General features: G+C 41.8%; 1 protein-coding gene across 2 annotated transcripts; it reads right to left on the bottom strand.

Annotated features, from left to right (window-relative positions):
* Positions 1–9,957: 9,957 nt before the first annotated feature.
* Positions 9,958–15,752, bottom strand: LOC125318508 (myosin regulatory light chain 2, smooth muscle minor isoform-like). 2 transcript variants are annotated; one of them, XM_048289316.1, is made up of 4 exons: positions 15,647–15,752; positions 15,187–15,385; positions 14,840–15,001; positions 9,958–11,127 (listed from the first exon to the last, which is right to left on the bottom strand). In XM_048289316.1, exons 2-4 carry the CDS (start codon positions 15,368–15,370, stop codon positions 10,955–10,957), a joined length of 519 nt encoding a protein of 172 aa, XP_048145273.1. In that variant the 5' UTR covers positions 15,371–15,385; positions 15,647–15,752; the 3' UTR covers positions 9,958–10,954. The 2 variants fall into 2 exon arrangements, with proteins under 2 accessions (XP_048145273.1, XP_048145275.1); XM_048289318.1 differs by having other exon boundaries at positions 15,622–15,702.
* Between the last annotated feature and the right edge of the window lie 4,592 nt (positions 15,753–20,344).

The following is a 20,344-nucleotide window of genomic DNA, read 5'->3' on the forward strand; positions in this document are numbered from 1 at the left end:
ATCCTGAATAACTCAGACCTATGTTAGGAACTACTATAATGACTAATGAATCATTATGAAGTTTGCATCTGCAGTTCACCATTTCATCTTTCTAGCCATAGAAAAATAAAATTTTACATGCAAAAATGAGACTGGTGTCAACCATCATACCAGGAAAGGAAATATCTTAATTGGACAAAAAGAAATGCCAATAACAACAGTGTGTACAAAGCAGAAAAGAAAGTGGAAAAGAGAAAGTAATTCTGGACCCACTTTTACATTTTAGTAAGGGCATTTCCTAGGAGAGAAGACAGGCCTAGCTTCTGATGAGGAATTTTTTGCTTGAACAAAATGTGAAACTGAGTTGGGCCTCTGTTATGACCCGTCCCTGCAAGCACAGGTAGCCAAGGTTCTTGGTAATAGATCCCTGGAGGCAGATTAGAGTGAAATGGTGCTGAGTCATTGGTGCTTGCAAATATACATATGTAGGGTTTATTTTAGAACAATTTGATTGCAAAGGGAAACAGGTATGCAGCCATTTGGGTTGCTATTGTCTATAGTGATATGATAATATGAAAATATCGCTTCAGAAAATAAATAAGAAAGAGAAGGAAAGGATAAAAGTAGAAATCTCACCACCATAGGCCTCACGAAGAGACTCAGTTGTTGCAATTTTGATGTGTGATGGTCACAGTCTTGGTCAAAGCGATAGCTGCAGACTGGATCCATCAGGTGGTGGGGACAACCACAGAACACAAAATCTATTGGGTTAATATTCCTGCTCAGGTGGGAATGCCCAGGTACCTCCCCCGGGGCAGGGTGGGGAGGTTCACACTGGATGATGTATTAATGTGGATCATGGGAGCCTTTGGGAGTCCTTCACACTTTCTAAGACAACACAGCTGTGCATCACACCAAGCAGTTGAGTCAATTATGGCCCATTATGGCCCGTCAGCAGAGATGAACACCCTCAGGCCACACATGAATGTTCCCAGGGAGGAGGAGGAGGGGGAACCCCACAACCTAGTGGTTTGTGCAAGGGAGAACAACTTACCATGACAAGAGGCACCATCATCTCCACAGGATCGTCTCCTGTGGCACTCATAGCCCATCACTCACCCTCTGTCTTATCAGATCAGAGGTTAGCCATTAGACACACAAAAGCTCACCTCCTCCGTTTCAACAAAGCACTCTGGCATCTCCACAAATAGGGGAATGTTTTGAGTCATTACCCCTTAGTTCTGTCTCTCAGCCTCACAATGAAGGAGCCCAAGTGCTCCAGGAACAGGCACTGTATACTGTCTCTTTCTGCCTTTCCTTGTTCTCCCATGAATTCGACCCTCTTTTAAAAGTCCAGCTTCAACAGGAACAGTAGAAAAAGCTCTCATTGTAAAAGACTTTCTGCTATAAGATCCTTGAACCGTTTCAGGCTCAAAAGGAAATTGTAGTCAGGTCTTGACTTGCCATATGCAACCTCTAGATACTGAGCTGAGATGCAAAAGGCATGAATCTCATCAGCTGTGATTTTGTGTGAGATGCCACTGAGCTTGTGCTTAACTCCATGCTGTCCACCCTTGCTAAACACATTCAGCCTAATACTGGACTCAGGCTCTGAAGGAGCTAGACACAAGTTAGGCTCAAAGACATCATCACATTGTAGAACAAACATGACTTTAGGTTGGAAATAGCAATCAAGCTGTTTGGCTCAGCCTAGAACATTAGATATGTTGTGAGTCTTCTAGAAAAAAAAACCTAAAAGACCACTGCAGACAATCAGGCATGTAAGCAGTTAGGACAAGGAAAGTACAGTTTACTCTGTTAAGAGCTTGAAGGCTAAGTTCACTGTGAAACCGGAAAGTTTTAAGTTCCTTTGCAAAATCTATATATTCATACAAGACATTATTGGTAGATGATGAATTCACTTTTTTACTGTAATTATCTCATGTTCTCAAAAACAGAAGTACCTTTCAAACACTTTGGGATGCAAACAGATCTTCACTTCTTAAAAAGTGAATTTCAGACACAGAGACAAATTTCCCTGTCAAACTTGTACACATACTGGATTTACTTGTATGGATGTAGGCTAGGGTTTGGCCAACACAGTTTGTCTCAGTCCCAGTGTTTCAAAAGACAATAGGATGCTCTACTCTGGCTAGCTGTTAGTGCAGGGACTGAGGGTGTTTGGCAGTAAGGTAGATAAAATAGTGGACTAGTGGTTGGGCTGAGCTCCTGGGCTTATAAAACCAGTCTTGCTGAGGCTTCAGCACTACTTTCACCTACGTGATTCATGGTTGTAGCCACCTGCAGCCACAATTACCTGGATCCTCTGGGAACCTCTCTCAGGGCTCTTAGTAGCTCACTAATTTGTGCTACTCTAGGAACCTGGTTCAGACCTCATTTCCTCTTTCCCTCCATGGAAGGGCTCAGCCTGCTGACACATTTAACCCAGTTACCTCCAACTATGCATGTGTGCCAGTTCTGTCCATTCAAGCTTGGTGCCAAAGCAAGACTTCAGTGCAGAGTGGAGTTCTTTTGCAAGATATAATAAAAGCTGCATGACATGGTGATGAGATGAGATGAGATGAGATGAGATGAGATGATGAGATGAGATGAGATGAGATGAGATGAGATGAGATGAGATGAGATGAGATGAGATGAGATGAGATGAGATGAGATGAGATCCACAGTTTTGGTTACCAGAGTAGAAGATGAGTTCTCTGAGGGGGCATCAGAGCAGCAGATACCCCAGGGTGCAGAGCTGTACCCTGGAAGGTATGCTCGGAAGGGTCAGCAGAAACTCCAGCACTAGTACAGGGGACCAGAATCCTTCTGGTGCTTTATGAGAGGCTTTTCCTGATTCTCTTCAGAGCACACCAGTGTGGAAGCCTTACTGCTGCTAAAGCAGACAGCTACTGAGGCTGAAGCCAGGTCTCTCACCTGACTGCTTGGAGGGCTGTGGCTCAGCTACACTCAGAGCACGCAGACCATATGGTGCCCAGATGATGTATAATAGCATTTATTCAGTGGCCTGGAGTTCTGATGTTTCACTGGCTGGCAAAAGGAACAACTTCCCTCTAAACAACAGTTATCAACAGGTGCCAGTGCTTGTGTTTGCTCTTTTGTGACACCGTGCCCATGCAATGCAGCCCAGAGCTCTGTGGAGGGGCTGTGCAGACAGCCTCACAAAATGATGATTAACAACTTCATGACAACATTAGCCAAAATGCAAGATTAAAGCACAACATGTAGTTAGCAAACAAGGTACAATTGTCTCCTTTTGTCATTAGGCTGTGGGATAAGAGAGGATAAGGCAGCCTTGAAATATTTTGGTTGCCACTTGCTATCCAGAGCCTTGCTAGCAGAAAGCTGCTAAATCAGCCTAGCCAAGCCAGAGGTGAAACTGATGTTCCAATGAGTTAGAGAGGGCCCAGTGCTCTTTAAACATAGCTTTTGTCACATCTACTAAAAAAGTGCTTTTATAATGAAAATGCCATAAGACATTTATTGTCCCACTCACACTCCAATCTGCATTGTGCTTGACACTGTACAAACACGGAGGACTGCTCACATCTCCGGAGCTCTGGGAGCATTGGCACAGAAGTTGCTCTTCAAACAGTTTTTCTCAGTGTATTAAGAGGAAATATTCTCAGCCTAATATAAAAAATATCTACTAGTCAGCTCAGGAGTCTGTCTGTCTTTCTCCCAGTGAACATGTAGCTTGTTTCAGGAGTCCAAACTACTTCTGACTATGGACAGGATAGGACAGACTGGCACTGCCCAAAGTTTCTCTCTTAACTCTGCTCTTACTTAGTATTTGGCTAGAGTAATAACGTAATAGCATAAGGTTGTATAAAACAAGACTGTACTGTGCAAAGTGCCCCAAATTTTTTAATCAATATGTCTCATGGTGTCTGCATGCTTACACACAAAATGCCAGGGGCAAAAAAGCAATAAAAGCAACAAGACACTAGAAGTATTGTTCAGATAGCTGTGTAATAATCTTAGGCAATTTAATTTTCAGTGTTGAAAGTTAATTACTTACTTTAGGGAAACACCAATTTAATGTCTTCAGTCAACTAAGTGGCTAAGATTCGTTAAAAGGAACCCACATTACAAATACCTTCATGCCACATTGCTTTTATTTCCAGAGATAAAACTTCTCACCTCCCACCCCCAACGAACTTCTGTTCTAAACAGATTTTATACAGTGCTTTTCTCTGTAGCATTTGGGAAAAAAAGCTCAGAGTGAACTTTTGTGGACCATGTAAGAACATGCCCAGATGTCACAGGTGTCTGACATTCAGCAGGGTATAGCTGAGAAATGCAAGGAAATTCACAAAATGAAAATTTTGACTGCAACAGAGATAAAATGGGGCAAGCTGTATAGGCAAGTCATTAATAAAATAGTGATTAGAGGCTAAAACTGAAGCAGATTATACCTTAAAAAAAAAAAAACAAAACACCCCTCCTCATGTCCCAAGGTTAAGAACAGCAGAGTCAAGAAATGAGCCAGAAATACATATTGGTAGGTAAAGATAAATATTGGAAACTTGAATAATGTTGCTGAAATGGCCTTTTTAGGTGAGCCTCAATGAATTCAGTATACTTTGTTCGTAGAAGCATTGTCTGTTAATAGGCTTAAGGGAGGCATGGAGGGATTGGAAGGAGAATAAATAACTAAAATAAACACACCCTAACCTGTTCATAATAACAGCATCTCCCAAATGCTTTCCTTGATTTTATAGTCACTTTACAAACCACCGGGAGGTAACAAAAACATTCCTGCAAAGGGTGTGTGTGAACACAAAATCTGTCCTGGCTAGGAATAATCCAGTCAATCCAGAGGTGTAAAGAGCACTTTGAGATGGGAAAGTGTTGTGAAAATAGGCAGCCAGTACCCTTTTGTTTGATACTCACTCTTTCATAGCAATCCTTGAGACGAACAGTGAAAGAGGCATAATTACCAGCCCTGAAAACCTGGCATAAGGTAAGATCTTCCAGGCCTCACTAGTAAGAGCATCAGCCAAAAGTCTCCTCTTCTCCATTCACCCACTGCCCTCAGAGGACAGTTCTGTCAGGTGTTGTGCACCCAGAGATGTGCAGAGGAATCTGATCTGCACTTTCACCCCAGAGCCTGAAATGTCTGAGGTACTGCCATCCCCTTTAGATACTTGCCAGCATTTTAAAAGCTGCCACTGAAGTACTCTTTAATCCTGGAGGTGAAGTTTTGCTCATCAAAATTTGCAAAGCCTGCCTTACAGCTTGTTAGCTGCTTTGAATCTTATCTCAAAGTGAGGCCCAAGGTGTGGTACACAAAGTAGAGAAGGGAATGCCTTTCCTGCTTGAAGGTCTTAACCCTTCAGCATATGTAAGGCTTGTAATAGAAAGGGTAGATGCGGGCCCCTGACATGTGGAAGGCATTTAAGTGCTCGCACAAAGGATGGGAGGGGAGGGGAAGGGAGGAGAGGAGTCAAACATCAAATGGAAAACAGAACCCTGGAAAAGCTGCTGTCAGCTGCCAAAGCATGGGGCTACAAAAACGATTGACTGGACAGTGGTTTCCAGCCTCTGGAGAAGTCTGACTACTGGAAGCTCAGCTAGAGGGTAATATGTCTGATCAGCTGCATCAGGAAATACTTGAGTGCCTCGGCCCCTATCTTCTTTTCTGGTATTTTAATCTTCATTAGTTTAGATGGCTACTCAGATACCCAAAATCTGTGTCCAGAGCTTGGGGCAGAAAATTTCAGGGACAGCAGGCTGCATTCTTTGCATCAGGAACAGAGTAAAACCAAATACTTCTAACAAGTGTCATCACTGTCTTCTGATTGCTGTCCCATCCACATTGCAACTTGCTTCCAAATTCAGCTGCACCTGTTATCAGGTAGGTTTTCTGCTTATCATGCAGTTGTAACTAGCACTTCATGGCAACAGCTCATCCTCCTCTTTGGGATTCAGATAGCTCCATGTCATCTTCCAGCAAATGAATCTGAGTTCTGCATTTTTGCAGTGTATTCCTTACTCATCATTTTGTACAAGTTTGATGACTCCTTCTTCCTTCTAGGTCTGCATGTAGTAGAGCACCCCCTCATACAGCTGTAACACTGCTGCTGTTCTGTGCCCCACCTGGGCAAAGTGGCCATGGAATAGATGGATATGCTAAAAAACACCAATAACAACAGTTTGCATATCTAGACTTTCTACAGCAGAAAAACTAGTTATTGTTGGTTAAGTTATAAGGTTGTGTTCAATTAGGTTACCAAAAATTCAAAGTCTGAAAAAAATGCTGTCTTCTGACAATTGAAAATTGCATTTTTTTTTTTAATTAGCAAATATGAAGGGCAGGCAAAGTGGGATGATTTAGATTCATGACCAAGTTCCCCTCTTTGCTAACAGGATAGCAATAATAGTGTTATAACTTGTGTTTTGCACAACATATATCTGAGGTTCTTATAAAGATACAATACCTTATCCCCTGAATTAGTGAAAGAAATAAACAGGCAAGCATTAGCGGCAAGTAATTTTGTTCCATTTAATTCTCTTCCAAAAATGAATCACAAAGTTCATGAGCTTATCTTACTAACATGAATCTTGTCAACTCTCCTTTTAACTAACTCCAGCCCTGTAGCTTTGAAGCTTGCTAGGGTTGTGGGGCATGGAGCTGAGCAAATTTCCCAGGAAATCGTGTGCATGTGTGTGGGAGGGGGCAGCGTGCCATGACTGTGGTCTCACTGTAGCTTTTTGCAACCATTTCCAGTGTCACAGTGACCTGCAGTTATTTGAAAAGGAAGTTTCCAGCTGCAAGTATCTTTAATTTGCAAGTCTTACCTACTCAGTGAAAGAAGCCTGCTGGGACTGGTATGCATCCCTATTAAAGTCATGTGAACGCTTTTTAATGTTTTTAATTACGCCGGTTACATGACACTTCTGATCTCATGATGATTACATAGGGACTCTGGTTAGGTTTGCCTTTCACAGCTACAGAGTGCTACTGAAACAATTTTTATATTTAAGCACTGGGATGTGCCGAGTGGAACTAGAGATGAGTCAGCAGTAAGCTGGGGTTATTTGAATAGCAGAACGAGCCCTGCCTGCCGCTAGGAGACCGTCCACAAAGGTCAGACCAAGTGCTTAGGATTTAGACACCACCACCCTGGTGACAGGAATTCTCTCCAGACCTTGGCGGGTTTTAGAACAAGCACCGTTCTATGTGGCATTTGGAGGTTGCTGTATTAAATACCGGCTACTTCGTATGTAAATGAAGAATGCTCGACACCACTGCTACTATCCACAGTGAGGCGTGTCGGCCACACTGACAGATGCTGCTCTCTCCCCAGACAGAGGAGTTACGAGCTAAAATTAGTAACTATTAAAACAAGGGTATTGGGTAAGGATCCGCTGAATCTCATCAACAAGAAATACTGAAGAGGAGGTAAGGAGTCACCACTGCCCTTTCTACAGGAGCTGTAATTCACATGTAGGGACAGCACAGCTCTCGAATCGACTGCCCCAGTATGGAGAGAGCTGAGTTGCTCAAGGATAATCAGGTGCTGAGCCACAGCAGCTTACAAAGCACGGTGTTCTAACAGAGTAAAGACAGTGAGAACCTTTACAAGTTATTACCTACACTGGCAGGAGTTAGTGTGGGGGGTGTTAAGCCAGATACAGGATGTGTGAGACAGTTCCCTGGCAAGCCACTACTTCTCACAAACAGTCCTGGAGAGGAAACGGTTTATAAGCTAAAACTCATTCAGGGTTAAGCTCTGTTGCCTCTGCAACCACAGGAAACAAGCATTCCAGCCCCACTTGTGAGTCATAGCTTTTGGGAACTTCACCTTGAAGAGCAGGGAAGAGTCCTCTCAAGGTAGAATGGATCTCTTTTATTCTTTCTCCTGGGATCACTGCCTAAGCGCCTTCATTTGCCAAAAAAAAAAAAAAAAAAAAAAAAAAAAGAAAAAAGAAGGCACAATAAGAAACACAGCTGCTTGTGATGGTTCCACCCTCCCTTACTCAATTGTTCAGTGGTTTAACATTCAGCCTGAATGTTGCAGACCTACTTTTAATTCTCTCTTCTAGCTGAGAGGATTCAAGGGCACATTGTTCCCGCCCTCCACTCAAGTGACCTAGCTACAAAACAGCTGAATTAATAATAAAAATAAAAGGAGAAAGACATCCCACGACAAACGCCTTCATGTTCTGCTGACCCACTTCAGTGACAACACTTGAAAATTCTGTGGCTCTTATTGAGAATTATTTTGCCAGGACTAAGAATGCAATTAGTCTATAAAACCAGTGTTACTGGTTCCAGACACACACAGACTTTAAGGCACCCTCTGCATCAGAGCTGAGCAGGGGTTTAAAATTTCTTTGCAAGAGAAATCCCAGGCCTCTGAATTACACACCAAAAATCCATTTTTATCATTCTCTCTGACATGCTTTTATGAGAACATTAAATGCCATTAAACTCGAGAGTAGAACCAAGATTCTGCTGAAGGCAAGGCTAAGAACAATAGTGTTACTGAACTACAATTCGTCATCACAAGGCCAAATGGCATATAGGTGTTGCTATACAGCAACACAGCTCTGGCCCCGTAAGCAAGCACTGGGGTTTAACAATTGGCATTTATTGCTGTAGGTAAATACCAGCTGCCTCACTCTAAGCCCCAGCAGTTTAGTTTATATCACAGGTTTTAGTCTTTCGTATGTAAACAAAGTTATACAAACATATACATTTAAATTTGCAAGTAGTTTTTTTCAAAGGTAATCTTACCAAAAGCAGAGCACTCACTGAGATACTGAGAAGTGAAACACAGGAGCAGTGTCTCTGGTTTGAGTTACAAGGAAGTCTGTAAGTCCTTTTGAAACCCAGTCTTTGCCAAACATACACCACATGTGTGTTTGTGCATGTAACCTTGTAACAACGGCTTGCAGAGGCCTCGTTTTTTTTCTGTAATGAATGAATTTGACTAAAGCACCAAAAATTTGGCGCATGCAAGAGCTGCGATGTGAAAAATCCTGGCAGCATTAGCCCTTGCTGTGGGAGGAGCAGGACTTCTGTGGGAACGGAGAGTATTTTCCCCTATGCACAATGCACCAAATGAGCTCTTTGGGACTAAAAAAAACCCTAAAAAACAACAAACAAACCAAAAACCCAAACCAAAACCAACAAAAACTTGGGTTGGGAGCCGCTTGCCCGTCACAGCCGCGTTCGTGCCGGGAGCTGTGCTGCCACCTCCTGGCGGCTCCGCGGATGGCCCCAGCCGGTGGTGGCCGGAGGACTTTGCCCCCTTCAGAAGCGTGAAAATCGGTACTAGTTTCACCGATAGCTTACAAAAGTTCTTGTTCGAGTTTTTAATCGCTGCCTTCTGCAAATGTAAGTATTAAAAAAACAAACAAACAAACAAACAACAAAAAAAAACCAGCAGCAACCAAGGCAAAATATTTGTGAACAGTTTGGATTTCGTCTGATTCCGTTCAGCACCTTTCCCCCCCTCTCTGCTTTTCCAAGCTCTTCGTACAGGCCCACAGTCAGCAGGAGCAGGTCATTCCCTGTGTACACAGCTCCCACGCCTTGGCAAAGCTCACTGGGACTGAGGTAGAGCAGGAGCTTCAGAGCTTTAATCACTGTCATCTAGTGACATTTCTTAAAAGTTCAGTTCGCAACAGCAGCCTATCAAGAAATAGCAAAATGCTCCAGCCAAATGACTTTTCTTAATTTTGTAACGTAAATTCTGAAGGGATTAACAATGTAATTCCTAGAAGTGTCAGAAGCACCCCTGATCATCCTTCCTCTCAAGACAAAAAAACCCCAGGACCACAAATGCTTGTGGTCTGATTATGGCAAAATTGCTTCAGAACACTGTAGCAAATCTGCCATGCCTTCCATACCACAAAAACTATAGCAGATACAACTATGAGAAATGGAACAAAAAGGAATGCCTCAGCCTCACACATCCAAAGCACCACTCTCAGCAGGAGATCTTAAAAGTACAGTGTATATTGTTTCATTTAAAAACCAAGAATAACATTTTCAGACAGAAAAACAAAAGGACAGAGACAGGATACCTTCCTTCTTCATCCAACCCTGTTCTTACTGTGTTTTGGAAAAAAGATAGAAAGGTAAAATAAATAAATAAATGGTTGCAATGAAATGTCAATAATTCAATATTGGCAGCCTCACAGATCTGGTAAGAAGGATCACTCAAGCAACTCTACCCATATATGACATCTTGTTTTAAAGAAAACACTAGGATTCACATTGTAAGTTTTTTAAAAGTACTATTAATATAGTACTCAGTGTCCAGAAATGGAGGCACTGAGGTGCTAAAATACATGCTCAACTACATCCATAAGATTTAAAATGTTTAATGTGCAAGTCTTGGGACAGAAATGATTAATTAACTATACACTAAAATTCGAAGGATGGGAATTTCTTCTTCATTTTGTGTGCTCACAGTAGCAGGTGAAATCCTCAGTTGCTGAAGTACAAACATCAGTATGCTTAAGTGACTTATGCATCATTTTTAAGCAAAAATAGATAACAACACGACTGTGTACAGTTGCAAAAATATTTACAGGTATCATTAGAGAAGCACTATACTTCTAGCATGAAAATTTTAATTATGCACTTAGCAAAACAGTGATTTATTTGAAAAATGATCATTAAAAATGTAAAATTAATCTAGCTAGGATGAGTAGCACTGACATTTTTACCCGGGCCTCCACACTCTCTGATCTTTGTCCCTCAACCTCTATCACTGTAAGCTGTCCTCTCTCCCCCTGCCACTTTCCCGTCTTATTACACAGGTGCAGGTGTGCCTGAGCAGCCTTAGGATCCACACAGGAAGAAGCTGCAGTGCTAAAAATATATGCAAAAGGTCCCAACAAGAAAAAATGGAAAAAACAGATCCTGAGAAATAAAATTAGTGAGAAGAAAAAACAAATTAAAGGCGCTATCTGCAGGTATCCAGGGATTTGCTCAGTCATCCTTGTCTTTCGCTCCGTGTTTCAGGATGCGCGTGAATTCGATGTAGTTGAAGTTGCCCTTTTTGTCGATGGGGGCCTCTCTGTACAGCTCATCCACCTCCTCATCCGTGAACCTGTCTCCCATCGTGGTCAGCAGCTCCCGCAGGTAGTCTTCTTGGATGAACCCTGGAATGAGACGTGAAGAGAGAAACGCAAAAGGGAGGCCGAGCCTCTTAGCCGGGGCTCCTAAAGCAGCAGCACAGACATGCCAACTGACAGGCAATTAACCAGTGCAGCACATAATATATTACACTTGCATCTGCACAGAAAGCCCCAAACAACTTCCTTAACTGAATTCTAAAGAAATTCCTTGAGTGCAGAGGGACAGGAAGTTTAATGCATTTCATACAGATTTTTGAAGACAGAGCCTGACCTGCTGTGGTATAACACTTATTTCCATCTACTGATCTTCAACGGCTCAGAGTGGAAAAACAAGTTCCTGTCACTGCTAGTCTACATTACACAAGCAATTCTCTTAAATGAACTATATTTTTCTTGACTTAATTAGATAAATTTGCACATCCTCTCTAAACTACTTTCCCCTGGGGACTAAATAACCACTCTGGCTCTTCAGCGCTGCACAACACTGTTGCTGGAGGCAGTTTATGTAGATACAGTGAACTCCTGGCAAGTGTCCAGGGAAGGAGTTTATAACAAGATACTTTCAGGCAGGACTGAGCAAGTTACCTCAGGAGGCAGTAAGAATGTTTATGGTGGAGAGGTAAAGGTGGAGAACCCAGTAAAAAAGAGAAGGATGTGTTATTTATTTTATGCTAAAAGAGCAGAAGACTTTTGAGGAAGTTAACAAAGATATAAAAAGGAGCAGTTTCTAGGTATCTTCTGCTAATTCCATTTTAACAGATGGGCAGAACCACCAGTTGCCAAATTATTACAGGAAAATTTAGAGATGAAAAAAGGAACATGCATAACAAAAGGTAGACAGTAGAATACAGAAACTGCTAAATGCTGAAATAAAACCAGCCATTCCTTGAGCAGCACAATAGTTGCTTCATTTGAGAAAGAAATTGGTTATTGGACTTTAGTTGGAGAAGTATCAATAACAGAACACATTAGGTAGAAGTAGGCTCCAAAAAGAAGATGCATAAACTCTGTGGAACAGCTGGAAATCATATGCAGACACCCACATCAACTGATGTAGATTCAATTAGAATGTGATTTAAAAAAAATTCTGCTTTGGAAAGAGAGTTGAATAACTTAAGCAAACAGAGTTCATTAGTGAGACAAAACCAAACAGGGAACAGGGGACCAAAAAGCAGTCAATGAGCATGACAAATTAGCACGAGGGTTGGTGTATGCTGGGGGAAGGGACAACATATGCTAATGAAAACAGCATCATATCCCAAGGTAGACCAGCCCTTGGCTACTGACTCCAGATGAAGAAGGCTAGCAGCAATCTTCTACTTCAAAAGTAGGGAGAATGTTCAGTTAGCCAGGCGCATCCTTATCAGGTCAAACCTTGGAGTTGTCTCTTTGCAGATGGGCGTAAAGAAGAGGAAAAAGGCAGCTAAACAGATTAGACTCTATTTCTGCTGTCCTACAGAGACCAAGCAGTGATGAGAGATGACACAAGGATTAGTATTCAAAGAATGCAAGGCCTTTGGTGCTGCAAGTTTAGCCTCAAGGACTTAATTGCTCCTGTCTGAATAGCTAGGTGTTTAAACACTGAACTGAGCTGCCAGACTAGGGATACACCACAAGTTTTACCAGCAACGAACTGTAAAGCAAACAGGGCTCCTCTCCTTTCCACACAGCTTCAGTGTGAATGGGGAGTAACAAATAAATGAAGCAAAACTTAAGATTCAGCCTGTTGCAGGCAGCACAAAGCAGATGACAAGGCAGGATCAAAAAGCAAATAAAAAATACTCCAAATGCAGACAGATCCAACTTTTATACCAATTCCGTAGTACTACATGTGATAGTAATGCTGAAGCAACATATCCAACCAGGTCAGCAATATAGGAAATGTAAGGAAAACCCAATGAGTGTGGCTACCTTATCCTCATATATAGTATCTGATTTGTGTTACTCCCTTTTAGAAGACCTACACTGATGTAGAGCTAGAAAATCAGGCCCATAACAAACACACATGTGGGAACCATGCAATGAAAAAAAAAGTAGTTTGACATAGCTGGATATGGTCTTGTATGTTTTTAAAAGGAACAAATGGATCAGAAGCCAAATCAGAGGATAAAATTAATAAAGGATTAACATAACATGGGTTGTACAAATACATCAGACACTATTTTGAAGACTTCATTTTGACTATTATGAATCAAAACTCAATAAAACAGCATAACTATCTCACATGTTTCCTGGTTAAAATTTGAGGGTGGCATAAGACACAAAACAGACTGCATGCACAACAAACTATTATCCTCAAATCATCGTAGGACTAGACTAAAACATTTACCACACAGAGCTAAAAGATATTAAAATCAATCTTATCAGTATATGGGTGCCCAAACTAGTCACTTATTGTTTACACCTACACAGAAGGTTTCTGTTCTAAAGAACTGGTAGCACAACCATTTTCTCTATATTGTAATTCACAGACTCTTGTTTTGGTGCACATGAAAACAACCCTGTAGCATAGTGAGTCAGACTACCTGTGGAGAGAAAATAATTAACCCACTAACAAAACTTCCTTCTCTAGGAGATGGTAAAGAGATTTCCCTTGAGAGGGAGGAAGTCGATTAACATTTGAAAAGGCCTTTCCAACAGAAAGCCTGTTTACCTACACCTCAGCAGGAAGGGGATGCTCTTTGAAAAGGCAAAAGGTGCTAAAAATACACAGACTGAAAATAGCTGATGAGACGGAACAATATCCTTTGAAAGATTCAGAGGATATATCGACTGGTTAAATAAAAATACTGCAGTGGAAAGTTGTGAGGAAAGATACAGATGCAGTGTCGTCTCTAGTACAGAGGCTACATAATTTCAATGTGAGCTAGTAAGACAAGTTCACAACATATCAAAGCACCGGTACTCCGTAATTCCACAGGACTGCCCTATGGATTCGTCCCCAGTTACTATACACTTCTCAGGAATCTTAGCCTAGGTGAATAAATAAAAGCATAAACTCTAACCTCAAGATTATAGGCACAACCTTGGAAGTCTGATATAGTAAAGCTGAGCTCTTGTGTTTTACTCTTTCCCTTCATTTTGCTTTGCAAGTCAGTCCAATCTGTCATTTCTGTCTTCTACACCCCACCCGGTTTTTACCTTTAGACCACTAAGGCTGCAGCCCTTCCCGCAATCTGAAAGCAAACTGAGCTGCAGGTGAGGGCACAACATTTGTCCACAGAGCCATAAAGAACACTCAGCCAGATAAGGGTTCAAAAGAGTTTATGGAATCTTGACAGCCTGTCTTGAAATATTAAACATCTGAAGAATTATTCAGATGCATCTCAGACCTACTGCAGAGGGGAGACAAACCCAATTGTATAACAGATCATTACCTTTTCAATGCCACAGAAAATCACACACTACTGATGTGAATTCCTTATCTTAGAGCAAATACATCTTGTTTTACATTTTGGGGAACATACACACTGCCCAGTTAAAACACTCTTCTTCAAAGCCTCACAGAAGAACAGTCCTACTAGTCCTCCGTACTGACACAGAACAGCCAGACAGGTTTTACTTTCACCCTGTAATAAGCCAATTTCTCATTACTTAGTAGAATATGCCATCTAGGATTACCATCTCATACTTAATTTATAAAGGTGCAAAAATCAGCATACTGTTTAGAAACCGAAATAAACAACATAAAACCCCAGCCATATCCCTGCCAAGCAGCTGAGTGGCACCCATGTACCTGTTGCTTCTTCATCAAAGCAGGCAAAAGCATTCCTGATTACATCCTCCGGGTCGGTGCCATTTAACTTCTCACCAAACATCGTGAGGAACATCGTGAAGTTGATAGGGCCTGGAGCCTCATTCATCATGGCATCCAGGTATTCATCCGTTGGATTCTTTCCTACAAATAAAGGGATTCATACTTGGCTTAGCTTTCCAATTGAAAAAGTCATGTCAGTACAAACTGAGTGTTAATACAAAAGGAGCATTAATACAAACTGAGACACCTCTCATATGCCAAACTCAGCATTTTGATTTTTACACCACAAATTCGCTTGGCAAGCATAAAGAGCAAAGGGACATCACCAAGGGAGGCGAGCATGTCGTGCAAGTCCTCTTTGTCAATGAAGCCGTCCCTGTTCTGGTCGATCATGTTGAAGGCCTCCTTGAATTCCTGGATCTGCGACTGATCGAACATGGCAAATACATTGGAAGTGGCGCGCTGAGGGCGCTTCTTGGTGGTCTTTGTCTTTGCCTTTTTGCTAGACATGTTGATTTTTGGACACTAGAGAGAGAAGGAAATACAGTAAATGCAATAAGATCAGAGTTAGGACTTAAAGGAAAAAGTACTATGGTTTAATGGTAAAGTGCGCCTCTAACGCACTCCCATTTCCTCTCATCATAACGTAGTTCCCTAGTATTTTCAAGAAGGGAAAAAGAGAAGAAGAGACTATGGATAAATGAAAGACAGACTCATAAACCAAAAAAAAAGTCATTATTATAAGACGTAAATTAACTTAAATTTTAGTCTTCAAAGGTCTCTTACGCCGGCGGTGGCTGCAGGGACCCGGTAAGGAACAGACGCGGAAGGCAGGAAGCGGCCCCGGCGCCGGCGGATGCTCCAGCGCTTCCTGGAGAAACCATCGCGCTCCCGGGCCGCGGGTGGGGACAAGCGCCAGGAGAGGCGGCGGGAGGGCAGCGAGACGGCAGCCGGGGATTTTCCTTAGGGATCGCAGCCCGCCCCGGCTGCCCTGGGCGGCGGCCGGCTCGGCACGGCCCCTCGGCCGCTTCCATGCGCCCCCCGCCTCGGCCGCGTTGGCGCATCCCGGGGGAACTCGCTGCCGCCGGCGCTGGGGCCCGGGCGCCGCCTGCAGGGCAGGGATGGAGACAGCCTGTGGGAGCGGAGCTCGGGAGAGGGCTTCTGCGGGTCACCGAGAGCTTCCCGCGGGGTTCTTCTTTTGTACGCCTAAAAACTCTGCACGCTGAAGGTGGAGCTCCGTTCCGTGCTCCTGGAGCCGGTGCGTCCCCAGGTTCACATGGTGGTGCCGCATCGGGGAGGTGAACGAAGCCTCCTCATCCTGCGGGGATGTCCTGCCCGGATTAGCAGGTGTGAAGTGTTATCCTTACCTTCAGTCTTCCTCCTGTTTCGCTTGAGGGCTCAGAAGAATTCCAGATTGCATCGTAAAGTCTTCTAACTGAGTGCTCCCGCAGGAGCAGGGCTTAATGCCTCTCGCAGCCATACACTGTAAGGCTCCTGGGAGGATTTTTTAAAGATTTTTTTTTGCATATATTTTCTTAATGGAAAAGGATGACACTTATTTTTCCATTCGTCATTTGATGTAGGATCTCAAATAAATTCGGGTACAAGCTAGTTTTAGTCGAGGAGGATGGGATCTGAAATTGCTTGAGAAGCAGTTCGGCTTTAGCCCACTTGTACATTTTTGAAATATTCTGAAGGGAATACTTATTCCCATTTGGCTTGTTTAAATCCCACATAAATAGCTTGGGCTTCAAGAAAACTGTTGTTTAGTGCACAAAAAGGTCCTGAAACAGTCAGATGGGAAAGCTCCGCTTCCAGATCATCATTCCTTGAATCCCCCTCCTTCCTGCTGCCGGCTCTGTTGGTGTACAGGCTGTGTCTTGGAAAACAAGAGCTCTTAAGGAGGAAAGGCATTGGCCAGGCATCGGAGTAAGTCACCCAAGGAGGGTTGTGGTGGAGTCACCATCTCTGGAGGTGTTCAAGAGGTGTCTGGATGTGGCACTTGGGGATTGTGGTGGTGCTGGGTTGATGGTTGGACTAGATGATCTTAAAGGTCCCTTCCAACCTTGGTCATTCTGTCAAAGGAAAAAATAAGACACACAGGCTTTTGCTGAAATTATTAATTATATTTATAAATGTAAATGAACTACATTTAGGCACTGGACCTACTGAAATTAACATATAATCTAATATGTAATCCAGAGGTTGCAGTCTCAAAATTGAAGGGAGACGTTTTAATTGCCAAGAGGCCCAACTCTCTTTCCCTGCTCTCTTCTCAAATCAGAAGTTATTTCATGAGGGCTGAGAATTTGGCCTAATTAGCTTATAATGCTTCCCCAGTGAATTTTAATATCACTCTTCTAAAGTTTGTCTCAAAGTGAAATAGAAACTAAGATTAAATTTTGCTAAATTGAAAGCCTATTAATGGAATAAGTTTTGGATAAAAAATTCTCTTCTTACTAGTAATGGCACATAGTTTCAAGATAATTACATGCAAAGTATGAGTGGGCAGAAAAGCAGCAGAAATATCAAGATATTAAGAGAGTTAATAAAATACTTCATGATAATGTTCAACAACTGAACTGTGTGTTGAAATTTAATTATGAAACATTATCTGATCTCTTGATCTAAACTTGTTTCATCAGTTACTTTAAATTGAACTACTGCAAACATGCTAGTCTGTCTTGTATTGTTTTCCATGCTATTAAAAGGGTGTTACATGATACCTGTCACCATGGATGTTGTTCTCAGCATTTAACTAATGCAGATATGGGGATAGGTACACTAATATGACTTGCCCAGTATGAGATCAGCTCTTAATGACAAAATTGCATGTCACTCTGTGTCTCTCTCTTAACCTTTGGTCTCCAATTTGTTGCATCATGGTGAAATGAGAAGCAGTTCCTACAGGCAGGCTATTTCCTCTTCAATGTAAATCTAAGTAATTTATTTGATTACAGCATTCATCACAGCAATAAAAGAAATTTAAAAGGAAAAAAAAGGAGATTTGTTTTGCCTTCTATAATATTTGGAGGATATCTCTTTAACTCATTGACATAAATGTTGAAAAGGAAAAAAAATAAGGGTCTTTTTTGTGAGTGTGGTGCTTCCTGAGAGCTGTGCATCAAACATTCAGAATAGAAATGATCCTTTCTGAAAAGATGGTATAAAAAAAAATGCTGAGCTCTTAACTCTTCATTTTTTCTTCTTTCTTCTTCTTTCATTCATTACTCCCTTCTCCTTTCTCGTTTATGTCAGTCTTATTTAAGAAAAAAACCTTTTTAAGCAAAATGTATGAATTGTTCCTATCCTTTCTGTCTAAAATACTCAAATACTTTGGTGCCATTGAAATGCTTGTTTTCTTTGATTTGTCAAAAAACCTTCAAAATTATGTGTTTCATACTTTTTATGGCTGCTACAGACAGTAAGTAAGTTACAGCAAATCTTTTCCCTCCTTTCATTTAACTCTCTCCATGAACAGTTGAACTCGATGATCTTAGAGGTATGTTCCAACTTCAGCAATTCTATGATTCTATTTCCCCACCTCTGCTGAGTTACAATGACAGTGCAAATATTTGTGGTTAACTTGGTTGCTTAATGAAGCAGAATCAGTCTGTGTCATATGATGTTTCTTTGTGAATCTAATTAACTTTACAGGAATGGCTGCACTGGCTCACTGTAAAAGTCTGCCTGGACCAGTGCGCTCAGCTGCAAAGAGATGTGGATTCTGGATGTGGAAGGCAGGGAGCAAAGTCTTGGCAAAAAAATTCTTGAGACTGGGGATGGGGAAGCCCAGCAGCTGCTCTTTCCATTTCTGGGTTGGAGCACCACCGGGATGTGTCTACTGGGTTTTTGGATGCCTTCAAGAAATAATAAATGCTATGAGGTCTTCCCTACCAGGTCACTGGAGAGGTTTATTGTTTTGGATTTTTTTACCCAAAACTTGGAATCGTATTTAAAAAAAAAAAACTCTCTCTATACTTCCTGTTCTTTCTGGAGGAAAGCATGCTGGGTGCTTTTAGCCTGTTCTTGAGGGGCGAGCAGCAGCAATGGCCTGTGCTGGTATTTAGGGAAGAATAAGAATCAGGGTAGCCTATGATATCTACCCAGAATGCTCTCCCAATATCTACTATTTTAGTTCATGGAGGGATAAGGTACCCTGAGCCAGATGTGGTATTTAGTAACCCACAATGAGCTTCTTTCATGAGCTTGCTTAATATGTAATCCTTGACTTGGTGTACATTTAGCATCCACAATATGCTCTGCTGGTGTTTTCAGAGCCCTTTGCAAGGTTGCTATTTGTTACATGAACAACTGCAGTTTACTAATCTTGACCTAATCCAATGTTTATTCTATGCTCTAGACTTTGTATTGGAAGAAATACTAAGGCTGAATGGTGTGTCCACCTCTTTTGTGTTACTTTTGCTTCTAGGAAGCTCTTGTGTGTTCCACCAGCTGTTGCAGAGAGTCCCGGTTAGGTAATTTTTCTTGTCCAGAAGCCATTTCATACCCTTGGTCATCACAGAAGTAAGGCTGAGGATGTGCATAAGAAACAAAAGGGTCTGAAAAGAGAGACTAGATGAAAAAGCAGATGTGTGATTTCCACATTAAGAATTAAAATTGTGTGAAAGTTGAGTGGAAGGTTTTGCAGTTAGGAGATTTTTTTTCTGAGCATATTATCGCTGTTCAACAAATGTTAATTACAGAGATTAAGTATTGATAGCAGAGTCAAATATATCCAAGTTCTAGGTCTAAACTATCATTTAATAGAAGCATTTTGTCTGTCAGCTGCTTCACCTGGTATTTTGGCTCATCCTTCTGCCTTTCCACCCCTTCGTCCCTGATTCCAGCTGGCATCTGTTGCCTCTGTCAAGCTATACCAAGTGCAGTGCAGTATCAGTCAGAGTGACAGTCACTCTTTTTGAGATGCTGAGAGTGTCACAAAGTTTTCTGGAATTTCTCCAAAAATAACTCCAGTGCTGTGATCCAAGGGGAAAACATTTGAGGAGTCATGAGTTAAAGAAGGGATTCTGAACATGTGTCTTCACTTGGGTCTCTTGGAGGGCCTCAGACTGCAAGTTATTCCCTGTTTGCATTCAATGACCTCATGAATAAAAATGGTTACTGCTTTCCCAGGTGGTCCCTGCCACAGGGTAGATGCTGAAGTGTGAAAAATAAAGGCTCTCAGAGAACGTAGTGGAGCCTATAGAAGAAAGAGATGTTCTTTCTCCATACTGAAAATTAAAATTAGCACTGTTTTGACTTTCTAGCAACTTCCAGTGTCCATGGCTGAGGAAGAGGCAAAAACATGAGTTCTCTAGAGCATTGTAAGACAATAATAGCAGGTCAAAGGATAACGCAGAGAAATTTAATGGAACATAAATAAAATGCAGTCAGTCTGTGAAATGTTATAAACACAAGAAAACAAACCTCAATATATTTATTTAAAACTGCATCTCACTCACTATATGAGTGGGCACTGAC

Source organism: Corvus hawaiiensis, chromosome 30 (assembly GCF_020740725.1).
Source record: "Corvus hawaiiensis isolate bCorHaw1 chromosome 30, bCorHaw1.pri.cur, whole genome shotgun sequence".
Lineage (NCBI taxonomy): Eukaryota > Metazoa > Chordata > Aves > Passeriformes > Corvidae > Corvus > Corvus hawaiiensis.

Bases quoted from the DNA above. Each gene is read 5' to 3' on its own strand.
- LOC125318508 (XM_048289316.1), bottom strand. From the start codon at position 15,370: ATGTCTAGCAAAAAGGCAAAGACAAAGACCACCAAGAAGCGCCCTCAG. The intron at 15,002-15,186 runs GTGATGTCCCTT...CTTTATTTGTAG, and splicing joins CGACATGCTCGCCTCCCTTG to GAAAGAATCCAACGGATGAA. The intron at 11,128-14,839 runs GTACATGGGTGC...GTCTCATTCCAG, and splicing joins CTTTGATGAAGAAGCAACAG to GGTTCATCCAAGAAGACTAC.